This window comes from Aulonocara stuartgranti, assembly GCF_965226115.1.
Source record: "Aulonocara stuartgranti genome assembly, chromosome: 1".
NCBI classification, from domain to species: Eukaryota; Metazoa; Chordata; class Actinopteri; order Cichliformes; family Cichlidae; genus Aulonocara; species Aulonocara stuartgranti.
This window is the reverse complement of record NC_138939.1, coordinates 20837621-20861953: the sequence shown is the minus strand read 5'-3', so window position 1 is coordinate 20861953 and position 24333 is coordinate 20837621. Positions and strand designations below refer to the sequence as shown.

At 41.8% G+C, this 24333-nt stretch overlaps 2 protein-coding genes across 5 annotated transcripts in view; one reads left to right on the top strand and one right to left on the bottom strand.

Moving 5' to 3' along the window:
* The first annotated feature begins 578 nt into the window (after window positions 1-578).
* Window positions 579-11973, top strand: swap70a (switching B cell complex subunit SWAP70a). Its single transcript, XM_082527582.1, has 13 exons — window positions 579-874; window positions 1594-1800; window positions 3873-4013; window positions 5438-5611; window positions 5697-5921; window positions 6209-6355; window positions 6456-6564; window positions 6751-6932; window positions 7637-7744; window positions 8163-8329; window positions 8579-8777; window positions 9279-9375; window positions 10046-11973. The coding sequence occupies exons 2-13, from the start codon at window positions 1705-1707 to the stop codon at window positions 10162-10164; spliced, it is 1764 nt and encodes a 587-aa protein (XP_082383708.1). The 5' UTR covers window positions 579-874; window positions 1594-1704; the 3' UTR covers window positions 10165-11973.
* Window positions 11974-18938: 6965 nt separating this feature from the next.
* sbf2 (SET binding factor 2) overlaps window positions 18939-24333 on the bottom strand; it is a 110129-nt gene continuing 104734 nt past the window's right edge. For all 4 annotated transcript variants that reach the window (XM_082540519.1, XM_082540521.1, XM_082540520.1 and 1 more), the window contains 4 exons: window positions 24061-24251; window positions 21161-21248; window positions 20959-21090; window positions 18939-20343 (listed from right to left, as the gene is read on the bottom strand). In XM_082540519.1, coding sequence (XP_082396645.1) covers window positions 20245-20343; window positions 20959-21090; window positions 21161-21248; window positions 24061-24251 — 510 coding nt within the window. In that variant the 3' untranslated portion in view covers window positions 18939-20244. The remainder of the gene's footprint in view (window positions 20344-20958; window positions 21091-21160; window positions 21249-24060; window positions 24252-24333) is intronic.

Genomic DNA, 24333 nt, shown 5'->3' with positions numbered 1-24333 from the left:
TGTTTCACTGGGTTTATGATTCATGGCATATTACCAGACTCAATGCTGTGTATTTTACTGGTACCAGTTATGAAAGACAAAGCTGCAAAAGTGAGCTGTTTGGATAATTACAGGCCGATTGCACTAGCCAGTATTTTATCTAAGGTGTTAGAAAGAATCCTGTTTGATAGAGTTAGTGTGTTCATCTCTTCTCTGGATAATCAGTTTGGCTTTAAACCAAAGCACGGCACTGACATGTGCATATATGCACTCAAGGAAATAGTCAGGTTGTATAGGGCTAAAAATTCATCTGTCCTCATGTGTTTCATTGATGCCTCTAAGGCTTTTGATCGAGTGAACCACAGAAAACTTTTTGATAAATTGAAGACACGGGGAGTTCCTCAGTACATCGTGAGGATTCTCTCTTACTGGTACGCTCATCAGAACATGCAGGTTAAATGGGGAAGCAGTATTTCTGCCCCCTTTGGTGTCAGCAATGGTGTCAGACAGGGTGGGATTTTGTCTCCAATTTTATTTAATTTATATGTCGATGATTTGTCCATACAGCTGAGAGCCTGTAACACTGGGTGTATATTAGGTGAAGCACTGATAAATCATCTTATGTATGCAGATGACCTGGTTGTTTTTAGTCCAAGCAGTGCTGGGTTACAGGATCTTCTTAATGTCTGTACTGAATATGGTGTGCAATATGACATTGAGTACAATGCTGCTAAAAGTGCTGTTTTGATATGTAGAACCAAGCAGGATAAACAGCTAAATTTCCCTTTGTTTAAACTGGCACAAAAAACTCTTGAAGTTCATAAAAAGGTGAAATACCTCGGTCACTTTATTACTGAGCAAATGAATGATGATGATGACATATACAGACAACGGTGTAAGCTCTATGTGCAGGCAAATACTATTGCACGCAAATTCAGCTTTTGTTCACTTCCAGTTAAAGTGGCTTTGTTTAAAGCGTATTGCACACCGCTATATACTGCCCCCTTGTGGTCATCCTACAAACAACGTAGCATGCAGAAGCTGCATGTTGCATTTAATGATGCGATGAGAATCCTTTGCAGGATACCTAGAAGTGGTAGTGCCAGTCAGATGTTTGTAGCTGTGGGTGTCTGGACTTTTGAAGCACTTTTAAGAAAGTTAATGTTCAGTTTTAGAGAACGACTGGATGGTTCGAGTAACAGTATAATTTTAGCACTTACAGATCCGACAGTGAGTGGTTCCCGTTACTCATCCAGTCTCAGAAAGCACTGGTTAAAGTGTTTGTGTATTTATTGATTTATTTTAAGTAATTGTGTTTTATGTATATTATGGTTTTATATTTTTACAAATGCTTTATATACTTATTTATATACATATATATATTTAATGGTATACCTTGTGTTGTGTGTGTGTGTGTGGGGGGGGGGGGGGGGGGGGGGGGGAGTTGTGTGTGTGTGTTTCTTGTCTTGTTTTTATGGACATGTAGTCTGCCAATAAAGATTGAATTGAATTGAATTGAATTGAATTGAACAAACTTCCACTAGCAGCGGGACGCATAAAAAAAACTAAACAACATGTGGCGCTATCACACTTCTCCCTTTTTTGCGCCTCTAGCGCAGCGCTTCTCTCTGAGAGGCGGATAGTTTCAAACCCGCAAACATACGCAGAGAGGGAGACGGACGGAGAGACACACAGACACCTCCTGCGGTGCTGCTGAGGGACAAAATGTGGCTGCGAGAGGAGCTTTTGAAATCCATATGGCACGCATTCACAGCCCTGGACGTGGATCAGCGTGGAAAAGTCTCCAAGTCTCAGTTAAAGGTGCGTTTCGGTTCTTTTTTTCTTCTTCCAGTTCAGAGCCTCTTCTGCAGGACACTAATACTTAAACTCTGCCGTTATTTTTACTCAGTAACGTAACCGCTGAATAAATGACACTTCCTGTATTCACTGTTTTTTTTTCTGACTTTATGTGTGATAAACGCGGCTGAGTTGGTTTTACTTAGTTAAAACTTAGTGAAAGTAAATCCGTGAACTTTCACTCAATTTTATACGTGTTTCCCTCAATCACAAATTATGCTGAGTGCAGGGATTGTTACAAACGTGGGCTTAAACATATAATCATGTTATCATAAACATATACTGTCAAAGAAAATCCAGTTTCAGGCAGCTCCACTGTAGAAAGAGGTGGTGTTTTACTGTATGACAGCCTGGGCCTAAGTTTGTTTGCCTGGTGGCTCTGCTGTCTGTGTGCCCAGCCTGACAAAGACACTGTCTGACTTCAAGGCTCCTGCAGGGTTTTTCATCTCTAACATATGGACACTGCAGCACAGCCAGGAAAACTGAAAAAGTCCCTATTTATGGAGATGTATTTATACACACTGCTTGTTGAACTATTCACACGAAGCCGTAAAACCTTTTGTACCCTGGTGCATTAACGCAGTCGCACTAATCACCAGGGACAAGCTTTGTTCTGAGGAGTGAACATTCATCTTCAAGAACTGGAGTTAACGCTTGGTCAGCAGTGCTTGTAAATGTTAGAAGTGTTTTGCATGCATATCTGCAAACATGAAAACGGCGAGAGTGAACCCAAGCCTAACCTTTAATTTAACCTCGTGTGTGTTATTTTGAGGAAGTGTAATTTGACATATGTTGAGGTAATGTACTGTCCAAAAGCTGGCCTTCATCTTTGTATTTGCTAGGAAAATAGGAAATAGGTGGAGCGATTTATTGAAATGTGTGCAATGATAGGTGGAAATGCGGAATAGGAAGCAAAAACATTTTATAAAATTCATACAAACTTAAAAGTCAATATCCGTCTTGGACTTGAACTCTCACGCAGCTTTGTTGCCATTTATTTTACGAAGTCTTCAGGACTAGCTCTCCAGGCTTCTTGAAGGACAATTAAAGCTCTTCGTTGTTTCTGTTCTCTGTCAGGATGATCCCACGCTGCTTTAAAAATGTTGAGGTTTAGGCTCTGGGGAGGCCAGTCCATGACTCATAGTGTTTCATTGTGTCTATCCTATCCAAGCATAACCACCTTGGTGTGCTTTTACTGCACTGGCATTGTGTTTGAAATTATTGTCATTCTGAACAATTAATCCAGTGCCAATCAGATGCTTTCCAGATGATATTGCATGTAACAGATTCAAATTTGATGGTGCTTTTTTTCTATATTGATAAATGCAGCTCACACAATGACAGAGCCTCCACCCTGTGTTACAGATGACTGTAGACACTCACTGTTGTACCTCTCTCCCCTTGCCTCCTCCATACATACTGATGATGGTTTGAAACATACATTTCAAATCTGGATTCATCGCTCAGTAAGATCTGTTACCACTGATTTTTTTGTAGTTTGCCTTCATTAAGAACGGCTTCTTGATATCCACCCGTCCACTGAGACCATTTCTGATGAGGCTTCAGGAAACAGTAGAAGAATCAATTAAAGGGTCTAGACTGGAGTTTTTCTTTTCTCTTAAGGACATGACTTTCAGATACTGATGTGCTGTAGATAGTCTTTTGGGTCTGGCACTGACAGGGAGCTATTAACAAAGTGCCTAAAGATATTATCTTAAAATGGGTTCTTTGCTAAGTTGTCTGTTAGGTGTAGACACAACAGTGGTTCACGACACATCGAGTTTAGAGCCTTCTTTATGCTTGAATGAGTCATGTGTCACCAGTAAGTGGCTTAACAAACAACAACAAACAAAAATTTCTTCTTAAAATTGTCTCATACAAGGACTTAATGAAAAAGGAGTGAAAAAGCAGCAAATGTCCAAAGACCTTCAGAAAACCTGGAGAACTTTTTTTTCAAGACTGCCATAAAAATATCCAAGAAAGCCCGGCAGCATCTGTTCCTTTGTTTATTGTCCATTTATTGTTGTGTTTTTCAGGTGCTGTCTCATAATCTGTGCACAGTGATGAAGATCCCACATGACCCTGTGGCCCTTGAAGAGCATTTCAAAGATAACGATGAAGGGCCTCTCTCCAACCAGGGCTACATGCCTTACCTCAACAGGTTTATTCTTGACAAGGTGGGAGCAAAGAGCCTTGGTTCAAATGTTGTTCTCAGTATGGATACTTGAGACTTCTAAGAGATGTGAAAACTAGAAGTTGGTCAGTTAAACACTATGACATGTTAACACTCTCTCAGTGCTCGCTGAATAACAATGACTGTGAACACAAGCTGATCACGGGGTGGCGCCAGGTGAGGCTTCTGCAGACTCCTGGGTTTAAGCCTGCCCCAGACCACTTTCCTGTGCATCATTTGCCCTCACTTTCTCTCCCTACTGTCTTCTCCTGTCAAGACAGTAATGCACCAAAATAAAAAATCTGGAATATGCAGTGTTCACTTTAACATGACGGGTTTCTGACTCACTCGCTTTAGCATCTTGTGCAAGAATGCTGAGACTTCTGAGACAAGACTCGGATGACAAATGCGTCATCCTATTCAGCAGTTTTTGACCTTGTTTACACTTTAAAATGTGTCTCACCAGCAAACATCTGCTCCACATAGTCATTTACACCCGTGACTCCAAGCTGTCCAGCTGATAAGTTGTATTCACATTTTGTTACTGCTCACGTAACACCAGCTTGAAGGCCCTCCATGCAATAAATTAAAATCTTAATAAACTGCTGTACATGTGCATACATCTCAAAGCATGACATGTCTACAACCATATGTCTACATTTGACATATGGTCAAATGTGTCACCCCAACATTGCTCATTGTCTTTGATACTGTGCGCTTGTGAACTGCTTACCCGTCATGCATTTTAAAGCTAACTGCAAACAGGCCCTTTGATGCATCGTGTTGTCGACACTAAGAAGTGCCAAAGCTTTTATTTACACTGGATATCACACTTTGCCAGGAACAACCCTCAAAAGGCTTTGTAGGACGAAAATTAAAAACGCAAAAAAAAAAGTAGTCAGTTACACAATAAAAATAGTAAAAACCTGCCAACACACACTTCACACACGGTTTTGTGGCACTGAAAACGATGACTAATCATGGTCTGTTTTGCTCAGTGCACACAGAGTAGCAATGTGTTTTGTTTTGTTTTTAATCAATGCAATAATGGTTTAATGAATGTTAATGAAATCTGTGAATAAAATGAGTTTCATCCTCACATACTCTTGGCACAAGTGGATCCTTGTGTCTTCGCTCTGCAGCTTAGCAAGCGGCAAACGCACGACAAACGTGCATTTTATAAAAGTTTGATAAAACCGAGCCAGGAAACTGCTTTGTTTCTCTCTGTTTTCTCGCTTTTCTCTCGTAGGCTCTGACTTGAATAAAAATGAGGCATTTAATTACATCACGTTTGCACCTCACATCCTGCAGACTCGAGGTTTTGAAAGCTCTAAGCAGTCTCCTGCTTAGCATTTGTAAACACGAAAACCCTTGTTCCTTTGTGCTTCCGACTTTGAATTTGACTGAATTCTGCATTTTTAATCTCAGGTATGTGGGGATTTCGACATAATGGAGTTCAACAGGATGTGCTGGACACTTTGTTACAAGAAAAATATACACACAAAACATTTGCTCATCTCAGATAATGACGCTTTCAAAGTGTGGTGCATTTTCAACTTTCTGTCAGAGGAGAGATACCCGCTAGTCATCGTCATGGAAGAGGTGAGGATCCCGTAGTCTGAAATGTTTTACCATTCCCTCTACCAAAGCTCTGAGCTTCAAGTAAAGCTTCTACATATCTCCTTAGATCGAGTACTTCCTGCGAAAGCTCACGGAAGCCATGGGGACTGTTTGGAGTAAAGAGAGCTTTGCAGAATATAAGCAGCGTCAGAACTCGAAGAACTTCCTGACTGCCTGGGAGCTGATTGAGCTGGTGGGAATGGGTTACTTCAGCAAAGGTTTAAACCACCAGATCCTGTCCATGGGCATCAATGAGGTCTTCAATGAGCTCATACTGGACGTTCTCAAGGAGGTCAGAGAGGATGTTGATCTGTTATTCTGTATATTTCTCATATTTGCAGCTTCAGATTTCCCATCTAAAAATCTCTGAACCGTGAGCTTTCACGGTTTTGCTGCCACTGAGATAAAAATGTCAGCTTCCTCAATGCAAATTCCCTCATCTCTCACTGCATTATTCTTTAGGTGGCTTTGCACCTCTGGCTACACTAACCCTCCCAGACAGCCCTTTGCAAGAGACTTTTTAACCTTTCCAGTGTAGCTACTGTATTCATATGTTCTTTCCTACACTGTGTTTTGAAGGGATACATGATGAAAAAAGGGCACGTCAGGAAGAACTGGACCGAGCGCTGGTTTGTCCTCCGACCCACCTCACTGTCGTACTATGTGTGTGAGGATCTCGAGGAGAAGAAAGGAGACATAATTCTGGACCAAAGCTGCTGTGTGGAGGTAAACAGCTGACCTGCATGTCCTACATGTTCCTTAAACGAAAGACTTTAAAATGATGAGCATACGCTATAGCAGCGACTAATATTTCTTTCTCCTGCAGTCGCTGCCAGATAAAGAAGGGAAGAAATGCCTTTTTATTATAAAGTGTGCTGACAAAAGCTTTGAGATAAGCGCGTCAGATAAAAAGAAGAAGCAGGAATGGATTCAAGGTACTGACTCATCATTTTCTGGCCCTCTGTAATTTCCTCATCATAAAAAGGTCTCATCATCACTGTCTCTTCATTTTCTTTAATGTTGCCTCTGAATTTTTGAATGTCAGTGTCTGACTCAACGTAAAATCCATAATGACTAAATGTCGTGGGAATAATTCAGCCGGTGACTCTGTCTTGTGGCAGCTATTCAAACGTGCATCCAGCAGCTGAGGCTGGGGCTGCTGTCTCCTCACCGCGAGGCCCGGCTCAGGCGCTGGGAGCTCCGGCAGAGGCAGCAGGTGGAGGAAGACGACCTGGCAGAGAGGATGAGGCAACTCCAGGCGGCCAATGAGAGCAAACAGAGAGAGCTGGAAGCCATGAGAATTGTCTGTGCTTAAGTCAACTAAAAACTCTAAAAGCCCTGTCATGTGGGAGGAAGAATTATGACTGCCTTGGTTACAGTAACATTTGCTCTTCAATGAACAGAGCCTAGAAGATTTAAACCTTTATAAACCTAACAAAATATATATTTCATATATTTTTCATGCTACATAGATTCTTTTTTGGGGGGTTGTTTCTGGGGTCCTGAAACTAATCCAGGAGAGAATGAAAAGTGTTGAAGCACTGCTACAGTGTAACCTAAGTTCCAGAGAAAATCATGGTGCTGTCCACTTCCTATTTATTTCTATGTATTCAGTTGTTTTTTTAAGAACACAGAGAGTTTAATGTGACACTCACAGTGAAAAAGGGAAACAAAACTGCTATGCAAACTACTGTTTGTGAACATGTCAGTCATGGACACCTGCATCCAGCAGCAGGCCTGGGCGTATGATTCTTTTAGAACTTTAGAAAAGTTATACTTTCTCACTTCTGCTTTTACTCTGCCAGATGGCTCTTTTTTTTTTATTGTTTTGCTAAACACACCCTGGTGTTACTTAACAAAATATACCTATCGCTAATTGCACTAGAAATAGATGCTAGCATTACTTGTGTGAAGTTCAGCTTTAAGTAAAACCAGTCAAGAACTTCCCTGCAGGCTAATGTGGCTTCCAGTCGAGCAACTCTTTCCTCTTTTTTGGGGGTTTTGCAGAAGATGGAAGAGGCTGCGGCTAAAGCGGCGCTGGAGGAGCAGAGGAGGAAGCAGACTCAGTTAGATCTGCAGGATCGCTACAGACTGGACTTGGAGAGAGAGAAGATGGTAACTAGTGTGCCTCTCACAACACCTGATTGCATTGTGACACAGTTTTATGTATTTTTTTTTTCTAAGTAAGAAGAAAAATAAATGTGTCCGGTAAACGGTGACTTTCTGTCTCTTGGTTTTGAGTGTCTGATTAAGCCGTCTGTATTTTAAGGGAAACAAAGGCTAAAAAAGCTCAAATTATCCATCACAGGATGCTGACTCATCTTTGGTCTGAGTGTCAGATGAGCCAACAAGTTAATCATCCCCCCAAGTTGAAAAACAAGACAGACAAATGCCTTTGCAGAGCAATAAAAGGCGATTTGTTTTGCAGTAGAGCATACTAACAGTTGACGTGTAGATAACTGCTCTGAGTGAAAGAGCCCATTGATTAAAAATGTGGATGACTGTGCGTGTGTTTGTGTCTTGACTCATTCAGGTGCGTCAGCAGATGGAGGAGCAGGTGGCCCAGAAGTCCAGTGAACTGGAGCAGTACCTGCAGCGCGTCAGAGAGCTGGAGGACATGTACCACCGGCTGGAGGAGGCCTTAGAGGATGAGAGGCAGGCCAAGCACGATGAGGAGGCCATGCGGAAGCTGCAGGCCAGGTCTCGAAAACACGCCCACACACACACACGTGCTACACGGCATGTGGATACATACAGGAAGTAAATCTGGTGATGTCAGCTCCCTGTTTGTGAACCCGATTAACTGACCTGAAGTCTTACCAAGGCTCCTACTAGTTTTTAACTCAGTCACTTTGTGGTTATGTGGTCAATTTATTTGATTTTCCATCCGTCCGTCTGTTAAAAGTGAAAACAATATCTTAGGAATGCTTGGTGTGTGTTCATGTGTAGCCTGCTGGAAGAGGAGGCAGCCAAGAGGGCAGAACTGGAGCGGATCCAACAGCAGCAGCAGAGGGCGCTGTCTCAGACCGAGGCAGAGAAGCAGGAGCTAATGGCCGAGCATCTGGCCAAGGAGAGAGACCTGAAAGCAGCCGTGCAGCAGCTGGAGAGGCTGCAGAGGGAGCGGCAGGGAGCAGTGAAGCAATATGAGGTCAGCTTTCAGAAGACAGAGGCCATGTATCTCACAGAACTGTGTATATCCTTACTGTCTGATCAAGCTTCTTTAAAATAAGATTAAAAAACATAATGCCCTACTTACATTATATGTTCATGCATGACTTTGACCCCTAGTAAAGGTGAAATGGAAAAGCTTGTGATAAGATTATCTTCTTCTTCCTCCTCTTCTTCTTGCTGGTCCCCCTAGGGGTCTCCGCAGAGGATCACCTGCCTCCATCTGATCACTCTTTTTCTCTTCTGTCACATCAACCCTCCTTCACTACCTCCATGATTCTTGCCTGTGGTCTCCTTCTCCTTTCCTCCAGCCTGGCAGCCCCATTGTCAACATCCTTTGTACAATCTATCCACTTTCCTTCCTCTGCACATCTCGAACTCTGTCTCCTAACAAAAAAACAGATTCACTTGAAAATCGTTTTTATGAGAACAGAAACAGTTAATCGTATAAAACACCTCTGTTTTCCTACCTCACATACAGGAAGTGACAAGGAAACTTGAGCGAGCAGCTAACAAGACTAAGACTTGGAAAGACAAGGTGGCCAAGCACGAGGGACTGGTGCGTCTTATCCAGCCAGGTAGGAGGGCTCTTCGTTTATGAATTTCATTTCCATTTGCACCGGCCAGAGGCAGCATCGTCTAAGACTTCAGTCCAGCCTGATGAATGACTGGCGAGCTCTCACATTGTAGAGAAGTATGGAAAAATCTGGGGACTCTTCTCTGTGTTTTGCAGCAGGACAAGACATTAAGAATGGGTCGTGTTATGAGAATGGTTCTCTGAACTGTTAATTTAGTCCGAGCCAGAGGTCTGAGTCGTTGTCAGTTTTACGGCACTCTTGGTAATAAAAAAATTACCCGCGGCATGCCAGACCACACCGAACTAAAGCCGCTTAGCCAAGGAGCCCTCGATTTATGACAGAAGCATTTATTTGTAGTGTCAGTGGACTGAATGTCGAAACACTAAAAAAATGTTGTTGAAATAATCTCAGGTTGCTCTTTGTCAGTTTTGTAAATGGATGGTTCATTAATATTTTCTGAAAGCCCATTGTCAGAAAGAGGAATCATTCAGTGGTTATGCAACAGACTAGCAGAGCCAAGCTCACACTAAGCTGTATAAAATGAGTTTGACGCCCCTGGCACAAATGTTTTCTCTTACTCGGCAGAAAAAAAGAGGAACACCAGCGATCGGTTTGTCAGTACATCTCGCTGTAATTTTTTCATCTCTTTTCTTTTGACCCTCTCTTTTAGGTCACAAAGAACCGCAGAGGATCACTAACTGGGGTCCTGCATCGTTCACTGACACTGAGCTGGATCTGAAGAAGAAGTTGTGGCAGGAGCGTAAGAACCAGGGAGCTCAGACTCAGTGATTTATACATGGATAATTCAGTGTTTGTGTCCGAAGTCACCCGACTGTTCACTGCTTTGCTAGTTTCTGTATAAGAAACCCTATCAGTGATAGCCTTTTTTTTGGAGGCCAGGTAATCATATACCTAAAAAACAATAAAAATAACAAAATGCTCACAAATTGACACAAATGTTGACGGTAATGGCCCATTTCACAGATAAATCCAGATTAATTTGACTGTATCCAGTACCATTAACTGCAAATGATGACATTTTAAATATATTCTACAACACACTTTTTAATTTGTTTATTTTGCAAATTACTGGCATCCTGTAGAGCAGGAGTTTCAAACATAAGGCCCCAGAGACAAAGACTCCAATTCCGACCGCTGGACAACTATGAAAAGAGTGCATAGATTTGGACCTTTTAACTGTGTTTTTATAAGTTTTAAAGCTCAAGATCAAAGTGGACTATATGTGGCTCACAGTGAGCATTACTGTACTATATAGTTCATGTAATAGTAAAGAGTTGAAGAAAGAACCCTGCTTTTAAATACAAAACTTTTACTTATCTGAACATAATAAAATAAAATGTAATCTTTGCCAGGTCACAAAATTATATAAATACAGCCTGAGATGAACAACAGCACACGAAGATTACATCTTGTCATTATTTATTTAGCAGAAACTAGTCCACAATGCACTCAGAGGAGTTCATGGTCGGCTCGATAACTCCAAGATGTGCCGGTCCCTTGGTTGCAGTGCAAGCCTGAAAGCCTCCGCTTTTATAGAGGTGCTCACACTTGCTGGCGATCAGTTAATCAAGTGCATTTTACTTTCAGCATCTGGCTGCTGCTGGTTCCTATGAAAGCAGTAAGGGTGTAGTTAGTTTTTCACACACTGCTTCTGCATTTTGGCTTAACTTTGTTAAATGAATAATGACACGATGTAACAGACAACGTGCCGTTGTGCATCTGAGGTTGTATTTGCCTCATTTTAAGACCTAAGGAATATTATTTTTAGTATGTCCCGATATGTAAAAGGGTGTTTTTCTTTTCCCCCGTATGTATCATCTTAATTTTAAGTCCTCTGTGTCAGCTCCTGTCATGCAAAGATATGCGTCCTCATTTTATTGTCCAATGATTGTGGGTTTGCTTTTAGGATGCAAACAAGTTACTCTTCTGCTCTACTTTTTATCCCAGTGTCTACAATTAAAGACTAAATAAACACACTCAAACATGGCAGACAGAAAAAGTAGGTAAAGTAGTGAACAGGCAGTGAGTTCTTTCACAGCCTCTGACTGTATTGAAATGTCACAAGTCTAAAGGTGCTTGATAACATGAACTCACCAAACCACGTGAAAAATGTAAAAAATGGTTTACTTCTCTGAGTCACTTCTAGATGTAGAGCTTCGAGGAATTTTCTGTGACAAAAAATCAGATCCAAGCCTCAGAAGTTTATTTGTTACCTTGGAAGAAGATGTTCCAATTTAATAACAACCATCTCCTGAGAGGCGATTAAAAGAGGTGATGAGCTGAGATAATTTGATCACAGGTTAACATCCACCTTTTTATTTTATTCATTTGAGTTTTCCGTTTTAGATTTTATTTAGATTTTATTCTCATCTCATGTGCTGTATTTCATGTTAGTACTTTGCTTTTTTTTTTTTTTTTTAATATTTCGACTTGTTAGAAGACTTATTGTAACATAAAAGGAAAAGGAGGAGGATATGTGGGCAGAAATGTTTGTTATACTGTCCCAGGTCATTAACTCTAGATGAGTTAATTGTGTCTGTTATAACCAACAAATTAAAGCATTGTTTCATGACTGTGGACGTGGCTGTTCTCATTTCACAGTTTGAGAAGAGGCTTTCTACAAATAAATGTAACTAAAGAACCCAACAAGCTTTCCATTTTCTACTTGATTGCAGTCATACAACATCCAGCAGGTGTCAGCAGATGAACACGATCCTCAGTCACGCTGAGGAGGGACGGGAGCTTTAAACCGGGACTGCTCAGGCTTAAGCGGAGCCGTGCCCCTCGCACTCCTCATGGTTGTCGCTTGTAAATAAGCCCGCTGTCATTGTAAAAATGTCATTTTGGCTGTTAGAGAAACAGCAAAACTACTCAGGGTGAGATATTTAGTTGTTGAGACTACTTAGAAAATAATTAAAACGAATTTCCTGTGACCCCCCCCCCAGTTTAAAGGAAATCACGGGAATTTCAGCTTTGGTTTTGTATTCAGTTAGTCTGGGCTTGTATATCGGACATATGTCATATTATATCATGTATTTGTATTAGGTATTGCCATAGTGATTCTTCTTCAGGGTGGGATTGGGAAGCTTTACTGGTGAGTGAGCCCGGAGCATTGACAGTTCTTCCACGAATGTTGAGCAGCCTGGTGAACACATCACCTGGGCATGCCTTCACAGCTTTCAGCACGAAAACAATAATAGGGCGTGGAAAATAAAAGTGAAATAATACGGCCCAAAACCGTTTGTAGTTTCAGGCATCCCTGATTCAAAATAGAGATAAAGTTGCTGAACTACTTGAGTCACTACCCAAATATGAATTTAATTGGACTCTGAGCAAACTACTGCCAAAGGTAGCAAAGACATTAGTTTAATTACACGTCGTTTTCACCCAGCTGCGATTCTTTAAGACCGCATGGAGCCAGTGCCTGACTACACAAACAGTACACAATAACAGAACCCATTTATTGTTGTTGTTATTTATTTTTATCCCTACCCTTGTCTTTTCAGTTAGGTAGCTTCATTCAGACTTCTTGAAAAGCAACGCAGATTGGATGCACTGATCTGATTTGCGGCAGATTGAGTGTCACGGAGCGGGCCCACTATCAGCCGCAGCATCACTCCAGAAACTTCCACTTTGGCTGGTGCAGACGCTGAAATGAATATCAGAGAGAATGCTTCGGATCAGCGCTTGGCCTGGTTACCTGTCTGATCGTGTAACAGGTCTTGTAGGTGCTTTACAACATGACTTCATTGTTCCAGTAACCACTAAAGAAGATGAATCACTTGATGCACGTGACATGCAGCGGTGAGGTCTGCGTGTGTCAAAACACATCAGTTTGTGCAACAAAGAACCACTGTTCTTACACGTACTGCTCACCTTTGTCTTCTTCATCCTCATGTTTCAGTGAAAACAGAGACAGCATTGCAGGAACATTGTTTCGGCATCAAGCTGTCATTTCGGGCACTTGTTTGTCTCTCGTCTTGTCAGCCAGGCAGCTCGCCTGCACAATGCACGTTTATAGTTTACAGTAAAAAAGCAACTCGCCTTCATTTGTCCTTCTGAAAGGAAACTGGGAGTTCATTTTGAGTTCAGGAGATGAGATAACGACCTGCACACCGGTCTAACAGTCAGCACCGTGCACATATCTCTATACTGGCAGGTCACTGATAAGATCAGGTGTAGAAACAGATCAGTCAAGGCTCTGAGCTAATAATGTAAACGGGATTGTAGAAAAAAACACTAAACACAACACAGACTCTGCTTTTATGGGTGTCTTGCATGATGATATACGATTAACAGGGTTTGCTGTGTGATAAACAGATTTGGTGTCCACATTTGTTTTAAAGAGGTATTTATATCTCAGAATCTGAGAAAAATGTGCTGCTTTTTATTGCAAATACTATTCTCAGAATTGTGAGTTTCTGATCTCCGTAGCTAAATTGCACAAGCCCTCTGCATTCCAAGTAAAGGCTATCTCTAGCTGTCTCACCCTCAAGCTCATGTGTTCGAATAGCACCCTAATGCCCATAACCAATCCATCTGATTCCTCTCCAAAACATCCTCATAGAGACTGATTTGAAACTGGAACATCTTATGGGATTGTCTGCTGGTGAAAAAATGTCTGGCAGATGCCTGTTTTCTGGGTTAGATGGCTTCCCACAGTGACCTCAGCCCTGAGCGCTTCTATAGCTGAATGGGCTCAGGGTTCAGCTGCAGAGAGAAACTGTGGGTCACTTACACAGGCAAGTGAAAAACATCAGGGCCTCAGATAAATCACTCAAAATGGGCCAAAGAAACAGTCACGAAAGCAAACACCAGCCCTTAACGATACAAATCAAATGTTTATTGTGCTCATGGATGAGCGGGCGGTGTCTGGATAAGATCATCTGGAGCATGCACTGGATAATCTAGACCCCCATGTGCTGCCCGCAGTTGACATCACCCTGATTTCCAAGGGTGGGACTCGATGATGTGTGTCAAGCTAAGTGAGATCAGCGTTTGGAAGTGTTCTGCTGAATTTTGGAGCAGGTGCCCGCAGAGAGGCCCGCAAGTTTGTGAAGCGGGAAGGACCCCCAGCAGCGGCGAATGAACTCTCAAGTTGCCTACATGACATGACATTCATGTAAAAATTGCTACATAGCAGGCATTCATTGCAGCCACAGGGCTACATGGATATTAGCCTTGGAGGAGCAATAAAATAAATCAGGATCATCTGTCACTGGGGTATTTTTGGGGCCTGCGGAAAGGCCAATCAGCTTATTTCTGGAGATGTTTTATTGGACAAGAAGCATTTACTGCAGCTGTGACTAAACACGAAGAGCGCGATCCAAAACCAACAGATACGTGCAATGTTTAATTTATAGACCACTTTTGATGTGGAAGCAGCACGCTTCCAGCCAACCAAGACTAATCACAGTGAACTCAAGACACATGCAGCCAAGTTACACAATATCACTGTTACACAGCAATGCATTTAAAACACTGCTGCTTGTAGGGGTAATAGAGGCTTTCATCAGTAATTTGTCTCAAACGTTGAGAAAGAAATCACTTGCACAGGCAGTAATGTACACCACCTCATGCTATCGTTATATAACAGCTTGGAGTTTTCATCCTAAAATACTTATTCAATTGATGTGCATGAATTTGGTGCAATCCGGTCTTAAGGAAGTAAAACCCCCATTTTTATCTCTGGAGAAGATGATTCCTATCATGCCATTCCACACAATCTTGCTGGATAACTTCCGCTGCATCCCAGTATTAACGGGCCAAGGTCCTAATCCCCTTACCCAAAGCAAAATGCTAAATATGATGTGTCATAGACTCTGTCCAGATGTTGGCCTGCTGCAGCTCTGCACCTGCTGCCAGTACAAGCCAGCTGGGAGATTGCATTGCTTGACAAATACTCACCACTTCCCTCCAAAAAAGTGCCTCACCGCTCTTCTTTTGACCTCAGCTTCCTCTCTGAATCAAACCTTCGAGGGACCACACGAGTCCTGTTCTGCACCGCCAACCAGGCGCCACAGCGCCTGAGCTGGGGCTCCTGCCCAGTCCCATATTCATTGTTGGCAAGTGAGACATAGATCATCATCATCCTCTCCAAGCCCTGTTGCTGGCTCAGATCAGAAAACATCAGTTGAAGGGGTGTCTGATTACTGCTCATTGATAGGACATCCTTTCTTGAAGATGAGGTGCTCACACAAGGACAGAAATTACAAATAGTTCTTCCTGTATCCTGTGACTCTATCCTATGTGTGACATGACAGCAAATGATGAGCAGCTTTGTTTTGTTTTTGTTTTACCTTGAACTCACTGCTAAGGTCAGCATTCAGTACTCACTGTACTTCTAGAAAACCTGTTGACAAACCTATGAAATTCATCATGTGATTGTGGTGTGTTAGCACTCACCTTATTGACAGAGCTGATGCTCTGAGATCACAGATAATAAGTCATAAAACCAGAGTACAGAAGAAGTTAAAATGCCGAGTGCTAAATGAAAAGCCAGAAGATGACCAAATCTATTTTTGTTTATCCTGAAGGGAACATACTGCGAGTGCTAGGACTCGATTGCCATGTGTTAACAGTTACATGGAAAGTTTTCACAGGACTCTATTAAATGATGTGAAAAACTAAGTGTGCTCCATGTTTCAGTTGATTTTAGAAGAGCTTTTAGTGGGAATAACTCTCTCTGCACGAGTCTCTGACACCCCACTCTTCCTTATAATGTTGCTTTAGTTCATTGAGGCTTGATGTGTTGATGCACAGCTCTTTTAACGTCCCTCCACAGCATTTCAGTCATGTTGAGGCCTCGACTATTGATTGGACCATTGCAGCACCTTGGTTCTTTTCTTTTTCAGCAATTCTGTTGTAGATTTGCTGCTGTTGGATAACTCAGTTCAGACCAGCTGTAGCAGTCAGACAGATTGCCTCCCGGATGCTTTAAATAAAGAGCAGTTCTTAGTCGACTCAATGACGGCAAGGTGCCGAAGTCCTGTGGCTGTAAAACAAGCCCCAAATCCTCCACTCTCCATTATCATGCTTGTAGATTTGTATGAGGTGTTTGTACTGCTGTATTTGGTTCTCTGTGCAATACACTGTGCATGATGGCCAGACGTCTCCATTTTGGTCTCATCTATCCAAAGGACATTGTCCCAGAACACTTGTGGTTTGCTGAGATGCAACTTTGCAAACCGAAATTGCGCTGCCATGTTCTTTTCGGAGAGGGGACGCTTTCTCTCGTCCGAAAGGTCAAACTTTCCTGTGAGGGGAAAGTTTGACCTTTCTTTCAGCTGTAATCCAGATAAATATGAGCTTCAGCTAACAGAGAAATCATCACTAGCTAGCAGATGGCAGACAATCCAGTCTTACACTGCTGGCTGCTTAGCTTCTACATATAAACCCAAAAACATTCCTTTGGTAAACATTGTCTGAGAATACAAAACAGTTACACAATAAAGTAAACTCTGAGTCATTGTTTTTCGGACACTTATGACAGATGGATGGTGTAAATGTGAGGAGACATAAAAAAATGGCAGGCGATTTATATCTGACCTGACATGATTAGACTGGGAGCTCTAACAACCAGACGATCCACTATGAGCCAGCACTTGGCGACACTGGGAAGGAAGAACTCCCTTTTAAGAATAAGAAACTGGCAGAGCCAGACTCAGGGTGGAGCTGGCATCTTCTTCGACTGGCTGGTGAGTGAGGGGGAAGGAAAAGAGGAAAGGAAAAGAGGAAAGGAGAGCTTCGGGAGTCTGGAACAAAATAACAAATTTAAACACTATTTTTTTTTAACATGGGGTGAAAAGAATCTGGCTGAATCAAATCAAAAGGCTGACTCGCTTTACTCCATGGTTACACATAAATCACTTGATTTAAAACATTATTTTCCTCTTCGATGTCCTAAAACCCTGACAAAACAAACCAAAAATGCCCCTGCTGGTAGTTAGGAGCAGTCAGGGCTCAGAGGTTTCTATGTGAGATCGACTCCTCCAACCTGCATATCAAAGTATCTTTGGGCAAGATACTGAAGCCTTAGCTGCTCCTGATGCACAGATTGGAGTTTGTCTATTTACTACAATGTCACCTTGATTCAGTGCAAACATATCCATAATTAAAAAATTTGTATTGCATTGGTAAAGAAATACCCCCATTTGGCTGTGGGCATTCACTCTTCCCTCTGCTTGCATGGAAACACAGTTGTCATCGAGATTTTGGCCCCAGATCTTCAGCACTCTTTGGGGTCTCCTGGGTGTTTCCCTGTCCCTTTTCATTTTCCACTCCTCCTTCTCCTGCGGTTCAATAACATGGCCTCCACCTCCTGTTTGCCTCAGCATAATACCCACTCAGATAATGATGCAAATAATAAAATAAAACAAATAAACAAAACAAAAAGACTAATAAGATGAGCTTACAGAGAGTTAAATGTGCTCCTCTTGGAAAATGCAGTTGATTGTGACCTTTTACTGGCAGTGTGAGTTCAGTCTCAGCTCGAGGCCAAGTGTACCTGAGCCAATGTGGGCGCCTAGTTCATACATTCATTTTTGGCAAGACTGTGGGATTACTCAGGGTGAGTTTCTATTTATTAATTTTTTTCACCAGTCCCAGAGGCACCACTTCCATCCAGACAAGGCAGGCAACTGCTTGAAGTCTAGGGGGCATGGGGTTAACAAAGTTTAAACTAGTGCAGAAGTGGCAAAGTGCAAAGTCTGCATGTTGCACAAATAGGAGAAACCTGACTCCCTTCAAGGGGGCCCCACCTGACTGCACTCTCTCCAGCTGAAAGTAGCGTGAATGATTCTGTTTAAACAAACCTAATGACAACAGTGAGAGCCAATCTGTGAAAATGAAGACGAGTTATCCTTCTGGGACTGAAGAAAGACAGGAGGAAAAAGAGGAGAAGAAAAGCAACACAGCAGTGGGTGGAGCGGATAATTACTATTAAATATAATGCTGAAAGAGACACTCGAATAACATAACTTTTACTATCTAGCTATCGTCTTCTGCTTAGCTGTGATAGGGCGAGAGGATTCATCAGCTAATTTGATCCCACGCATCTCCTCACACTACAAAAACTCAAAATCTTACCAAGTATATTTGTCTTATTTCTAGTCACAAGATCTCATTACACTTAAAATAAGACAAAATCAGCTACAAAGCGTCATTCCAGTAAGATACAGGAACTTGTTTCAAGACAGTGAATTTTGAAACTAGAGAATTTTCACTCGTTTCATTTTTCCCCTTATTTCAAGGTAAAATATCTTGATCATGAAACAAGTGAAAATTCTCTAGTTTCAAGATTCACTATCTTCAAAGAATTTCCGATATTAAGAGGTATTGGTGATAAAACACTGGCTGCGGTGCCATCTGTGAATTTTCCCTAGGGCCCCAATAGACTCTAGAATCGCCAGTGCCATTTTAAGGCCCCACTAATCTCGCGCACATGTTCAGATTAGGAAATTCAAAATTAGAAATGGTCATCATTTAATCCTGCCTTTACTTCATCACTAGGTAGAAAAATATATGAGCACAAAAGGAACAGGTAGTTTCAAGTATGTTTGATTTATTTCCAAAAAAAAATAATAAAAAAAAAATAGCGTAACCACAAAACATGGTACAAAGATACAGTAACGCCGCTGATATGGCTGAATAGTTTGTGTTTTTCTTCTTTTGTAATGAAAAACTGTGAAGGCTGCATAAACAGAGGACAGATGGGACGATAAACTCTGAAAACAATCACGTCCTACATGATATATATTCTTTAAAAAGCCCTTAAAAGACAGAGCCTGTCCGAACAACAACAACAACAACAATGTCCATTTCATTTTCAGAAAAACATGTCACCACAAACAAAGAACAGGCCACTCGGGGGGTTTTGTGCACCAGTAACAACACATTGAAGAAAAAAGAAAAGAAAAACTCAGTCACATTAGAATTAAAGTTAGAAAAAGTATACTTATGTTCAGTACATACAGTATATAAAACAACATGTCATGTAGGTATTTACAGGAAAACGTAACGCCACCACACTTACACAGTTACACTTTTAATAAAAATAATAATTTACATTACACGAGACAAAAGTGTTAAACCAGAAGTCAATGAACATTCGACAAAACAGAGGAAACGTCACATTTTTAAATTAAAACAAAACAAAAAATCTCAGGTAACTCATTTGAGCTCACTGTGCAAAATCTTTCCATTTAATCTGTCACGAGGAAACGACACATGCACATTGCCAAGTAATGCCTTTAGCCTCGCTGTCCGCATCTGTCAGAAAGTCTATATTTGATGACGAGTGCATACGTTAGCGCTAAGTGCAAACAAATTGCTTTTTAATGTTGTGCATTAAAAATCTGAGTTTTTGGCGGTTCATACGTTTATGTAAGCAGCAATAACTTTTTCCTTGTAGTAAAATAAGATAGAAATTCTTTTACAAGCTTTTTTTTTTTAATGTTTTTAAGTCAAAAACTGAACCCACAGTTTGATTGGCCAGTGATATTGCTTTGATCTATGTACATCTAGAACAGGATAACATGTCCTTGGTAGTGCAGTCCCCTAAAACCTCAGCTTATGTTTACTTTATCCCTGTCAGGGGGGTGGGAGTGGGGCACGCTGACAGCAGAGGCAAATTTGGTCACCCGATTCCAACTGAAGCTCACCTGTGGAGTGATGACAGGTTGCTAAGTAACAGGCAGATAGGTGGATGGAGAGTATCCATCCTCCACTACCAGGCACTTAATTCACTGTTTGGTCCCCAAAATGAAAGACATCTAAAAGTTGGATAAAGCAGCTGTCGCGTCTCGACCGCCCGACGCTGCCTCTGATGTCGGTGATGTCGTGTTTACTTCACGCATCAGAGATGCAGTTCTGGATCTTGTCTATCCACACTTGAGCGCTGGGAGCATCTGAGGCACAGAAGTTGTAGACTCTCTTGCTGGTCTTCAGCTAGAGGACAAATGGGTGGAAGGACAAAAGGTTAAATGGCAGCAAAAAGGGCAACAATGTCACAAATTTTCATCCCAATTTAGCACACATTTTAAACACGTTTACAGAATTCCTGCTGGATTGTTGAGGATCAAATACTTATTTCGCTCGAAGACGTGCAAATTGATGCATTACTTTCATGTAAGGTTTTTTTCTCTGGATGTTTCTGGCTAGAAAATGGACGGATGGACCAGGTTTCTTCACAATTGAGCAAACTTCCCTGAAATTTACGATGGGATCAAAAAGCTGTTTCCCTCACTGTACGTTCCTACCCTCACCTGGTCTCAATCTCTGAGTAGCGACCGAAAGAATAATATTATAGATGGCGTAGCTCTCCCTTAGTGACAGCGGTAGGAGCTCAGTCATTCAGGAGGGAATCAGACTAAAGCCTCTATGACATGCTGCAGTGCAGGCAGCGAACTCACGTCAAGTAGTTTTTCTATAAAACATTTTGGGAAAATACCGACACCCATAATGCAACACTCTATGCAAGACCATATTAATCCAATTGTATAATATAAAAACAACTTCCAGATAAAATATAATATGCAGACCAGTGAATAAATGTGTACTCACATCAAAGAAAGCCTTTTCACTGATGTGCTTTGGAGCTCCTATAGTGGGCGCGGCCGTCATCACGGACTCCACCTCTGCTAGATCGATGTGGCCTCTGCAGTTCGTGTCCTCGCCGGTGTCGTAGTACCTCATCTGCAAAGACGAGACTGTTAAACCTGCAACCGGTCACTCAAACTACAGCAGGGTAGTGCAACCTGCTCACCTGGTGTTTTGTAATGTCCAACACGAACCAGCGAGGCTTCCAACCTTTCAGCAGTGCTCCACGTTTATACAGGACGCCCTCATAAGACCTACAAAAATAACAGTTGTAAGATTGGATGTTATGCGTCGACACTTTTAACCTCACATTAGTCTTAAAAGCAGAAATCACAAGAACTCTGGTATTTTGTTAATTGCGATTTTAACCGATTCCATCAGAGTCAGAGTCCCAAGGAGAGCAGCTGACAGAGGTAGTCATGAAATTTTGGATGAAGTCTGCATTAGCCAAAACTCCTGGCTCCAACTCCGCACATATCTCCGACAGAAGTAGCACACGCTGCTTCACAAAAAGCCACAACTAAACAGTTGGCACCCTTTCTCCTCATCCTCGTTGTCATCTGTTCATGAATTTGCTATCTTCCACTACACACGAACCTATAAATGAACTAGAGATGGACCGATCCGATATTACGTATCGGTATCGGTCCGATACTGACCTAAATTACTGGATCGGATATCGGAGAAAAATAAAAAATGTAATCCGATCCATTAAATATCACGAAAGCACCTCACAAAACTTGCAACACGCCGTAACTCACCTCAGAACGTCGGAGCAGTATGCATCACGTGATAGAGCGGCTGTGGCATGCGGGACCTGTCGGTGGTCTGGATAGCATTTGGAGCTTCGCTAGCAACCTGGCATTTCATCTCCGACAAAGTTATCCCCGAGAGAAGTAAAGCAAGTGTGTAAGTCCATCTCTGAATGTTTGTAAAGCATTCCCACGTTAAGCTTAACGAGCGACTGCCTCTCGCTCTCGGGCTGCTACTTCAATCGTGAAACTGCTAATAATCAGCTGATCGGCTTTTCTGTCGCGAGTCTGTCTCTTGTTTGTTTTTGGTCCACTTTGCACCAGAAAGAGGAAACCAGCGGCTGAACAACAGCAGCACGTTTAAGCTTGATAAGCTGTTGTTAGAATTTATTTAATATTACTTTCTACTCGAGGATCTTTTTCTACGTAGCTGACGGCTGGTAACTGTGCAGGGGCGGATCTAGCAAAGTTTAGCCAGGGGGGCCGATAGGGCATGAACAGGGAAAAGGGGGCACAAAGACATACTTTTCTTTCTTATTCTCATTTAAAATGTCGAGCTTTTAATAAATAATTATCTGACACCCAAAGTTTTAATTTGATGTAAAATGAATAGAAGTCAATTACTGTATATAGTGACTATTAAGTCTAATATATATACCCTAGTAAGCTATAGTACATTTTCCTTTGGGAAGGTACCATCTGTGCAGTCTGCAATTTTGTTGAAGAAAGATGTTGAATCTATTTAATATTTCTTGAAAAATAATTGATTTCTGTGCATTTTTTTTCACACTGCATCAAATTAAGGTTGATTACGTTGATTAAGCATCATGAGGTGGAGCGTGAGGGGTGGTTCCCTATTTTTTATTTATTTATTTTTGTTGTTGCTGGGAGTTGGAACCCTATTAGTTAGGTTGCTTAATATTTACGCTAAGTACTCTTTAAAATACCAGAATAGGGAGGATGGTGTAGGTCTAAGTTTATTAGATTGATCAGTATTGCTGAACTATGAAATATTTTTTTTGTATACAGGTATAACAGAATAGCTTTAGTGTAGTTGTTGTTTTAAACTTGAGTATGAACTTGCAGACTTGCAAAATGCAGCAAGATATTTTAAAAAACAGTTTTGTTGATTAAAAAACACTATATCGGATTCATATCGGTATCGGCAGATATCCAAATTTATGATATCGGTATCGGTATCGGACATAAAAAAGTGGTATCGTGCCATCTCTAAAATGAACCCATATGCTGACTTCAGTGTCCTCCACGTTTATGTGATGTGTAGTTAGTGGATACGGTTCCTTCAGAGGAGTCGCCAGGGCACCAGGGAACATGACACCTGACGCCTTGCAGTGAAAATTCAGTGTTTTATTTATGATTTTCACTGTTTTTGTGTCTGACTTCCTGTCTGCCTGATGCAGCTTCATCAAAAATAGTCGTTGGGCATATCAGAGTAAAGAGGACTTTATGCTCGAGCAGTGGGAGAGTGACCTCTTTCAGGTCCACTCCGGCGACCGCCTGCAGTGAGCTCTGATGTCAGATGGAGGCAATGTTCAAATATGTGCTACAAACGGTCTGTGGCCCACTGTTGTTCGTGTTGCTGTCGGTCTAACAGCTAACCATGTAGGAGGGTTGTGTTAAAAACAATGAATGGTGTCACTGCAGCCACTGTCCGTGCTTTTCGTGTTTTATTTTTTGATAGTTGTTTTGTTTTTGCAGTTCTCCCGTTCCCGGTGAACTCTGCTATCCTGCTGTGTTCGGCACTAGCTTCCAGTCAGGATCTCGGGCGGGCGAAAACCCCTCTCCACCCTCTGTCCTGCTAAAAAGTGGACAAATTTGTGGGACCACGAGACATCAGAATAATGTAGGCCATGTTTTGTGATTTGGATGCAATGAGAAGGTGTTGAAACATGGAAAATGCTCGCTGATAAGTAATATCTGGTTTCTGATTTACTTGCTTCATCTGTTAAAACTTTAGCCTGTCCGAACATTATTTGAATCAGGAGGAGCACGTATTACACTGAAAATATACTCATTTTTTTTAAACATAAAGTAGATTTTAATGACCGTATGTCCACCTCAGGAAACGATCCAGATATTGGAGCCAAAAGACTGTACTTTAACCTCACAGTAATTGTAAAATTACACACCCAGAGTTTAATAGAGTACAGACAATTCTCACAAAACATGACACACAGCGTACCAGAGCGCTGACTCATTTTCCAAAACTGGACTGGCCCCTCGGCAACAGCTTGTCAGCGAAACAAATGTGGACTTCTAATTTGTTCCGGAAATCGGGAAGTTCACGACCCACCTGTTCTCCTCGCTCTTGGGGGTGAACTGGTTGTAAAGTGTTGCGGCGCGGCGGTTGATCCCATTGGCTGTGGCGGTGCTGTGGTCCTCTACCAGAGCGCTGTCTGGCAGGTGCAGCATGGAGCGCCGCTGGAAGGCCTGCAGGTTAGGTGTGGAAATGAGGCCTGAGATGGACAGCGAATCCTTACAGAGCTACACACGAACAAAAAAGAAAAGAAATATTTAGACAATTAAGCAAATGCAAAGCATATGACTGCCCTTCTATGTTCAATCA